Genomic DNA, 774 nt, shown 5'->3' on the forward strand with positions numbered 1-774 from the left:
AGCCAAGCTTGTCAGGAACTCCACAACTCTTTTGACATACACAATTTTGTTTGTGCTCACAAAAGATCTCCATGCTCGCTGGCATAAACATAGTGGTGATCGCATCCAGCAGATTGGTTTGTCTTGAACTTTGGTAGAAGTAGGCTGTTTGGCTGCTGCACAACCTGAAAATAGGAAACAGTAATATTAAGCAAGAGTCCAAAATTTGTCTTATCTTCTTTTATAAGGATTTTATTAGCTTTAAGACTTTTATTTTAAAGGTCATTAAATCCATTAAACTTGATTTAAATTTTAATTTATGGTGTAGTTTATCTTATATATATTTTTTAAATAATGTCAAAGATTTCTTAATTCTATTTCAAACAAATGAAAGCCAAGTGTGTAGTAACATTATAAGTAATATGTAAACCTTTCAATGTTCAGAGGAGTTAAAATACAACAAGAGCAAGTGGCATTGATACTTTCTGTAAATGGAAAACATGGTTACAGTTTCTATAAATTCTATCATGCCTTGATCAAGAAATATAACTGAAGAAGTAATAAAATATGATGAAAAATCAAGGATATAAAACCAATAAAACATACTCATTCTTGAATGCCATTTTCAAAGATTATCAATAACTTTGATTAAAAAATTGGTTCTGTGCATGATAATTGAATACACATTAAAAAATTAAGACAAATTCATGCAACACATGCTAAACCCTAAAATAAGATATGCAATAATAATACTGAAAAAAGAAAAAAAATCTTCCAATTATTATATCTTTTCCT

At 28.6% G+C, this 774-nt stretch overlaps 1 protein-coding gene across 1 annotated transcript in view; it reads right to left on the bottom strand.

Annotated features, from left to right (window-relative positions):
• Positions 1–774, bottom strand: part of LOC119586989 (palmitoyltransferase ZDHHC22-like) — a 13,648-nt gene that overhangs the window by 9,028 nt on the left and 3,846 nt on the right. Inside the window, exon 2 of the mRNA XM_037935730.1 lies at positions 1–164. This exon is cut by the window's left edge and continues 16 nt beyond it. Coding sequence (XP_037791658.1) covers positions 1–164 — 164 coding nt within the window. The remainder of the gene's footprint in view (positions 165–774) is intronic.

This window comes from Penaeus monodon, chromosome 22 (genome assembly GCF_015228065.2).
Source record: "Penaeus monodon isolate SGIC_2016 chromosome 22, NSTDA_Pmon_1, whole genome shotgun sequence".
In the NCBI taxonomy this organism is placed as follows: Eukaryota; Metazoa; Arthropoda; class Malacostraca; order Decapoda; family Penaeidae; genus Penaeus; species Penaeus monodon.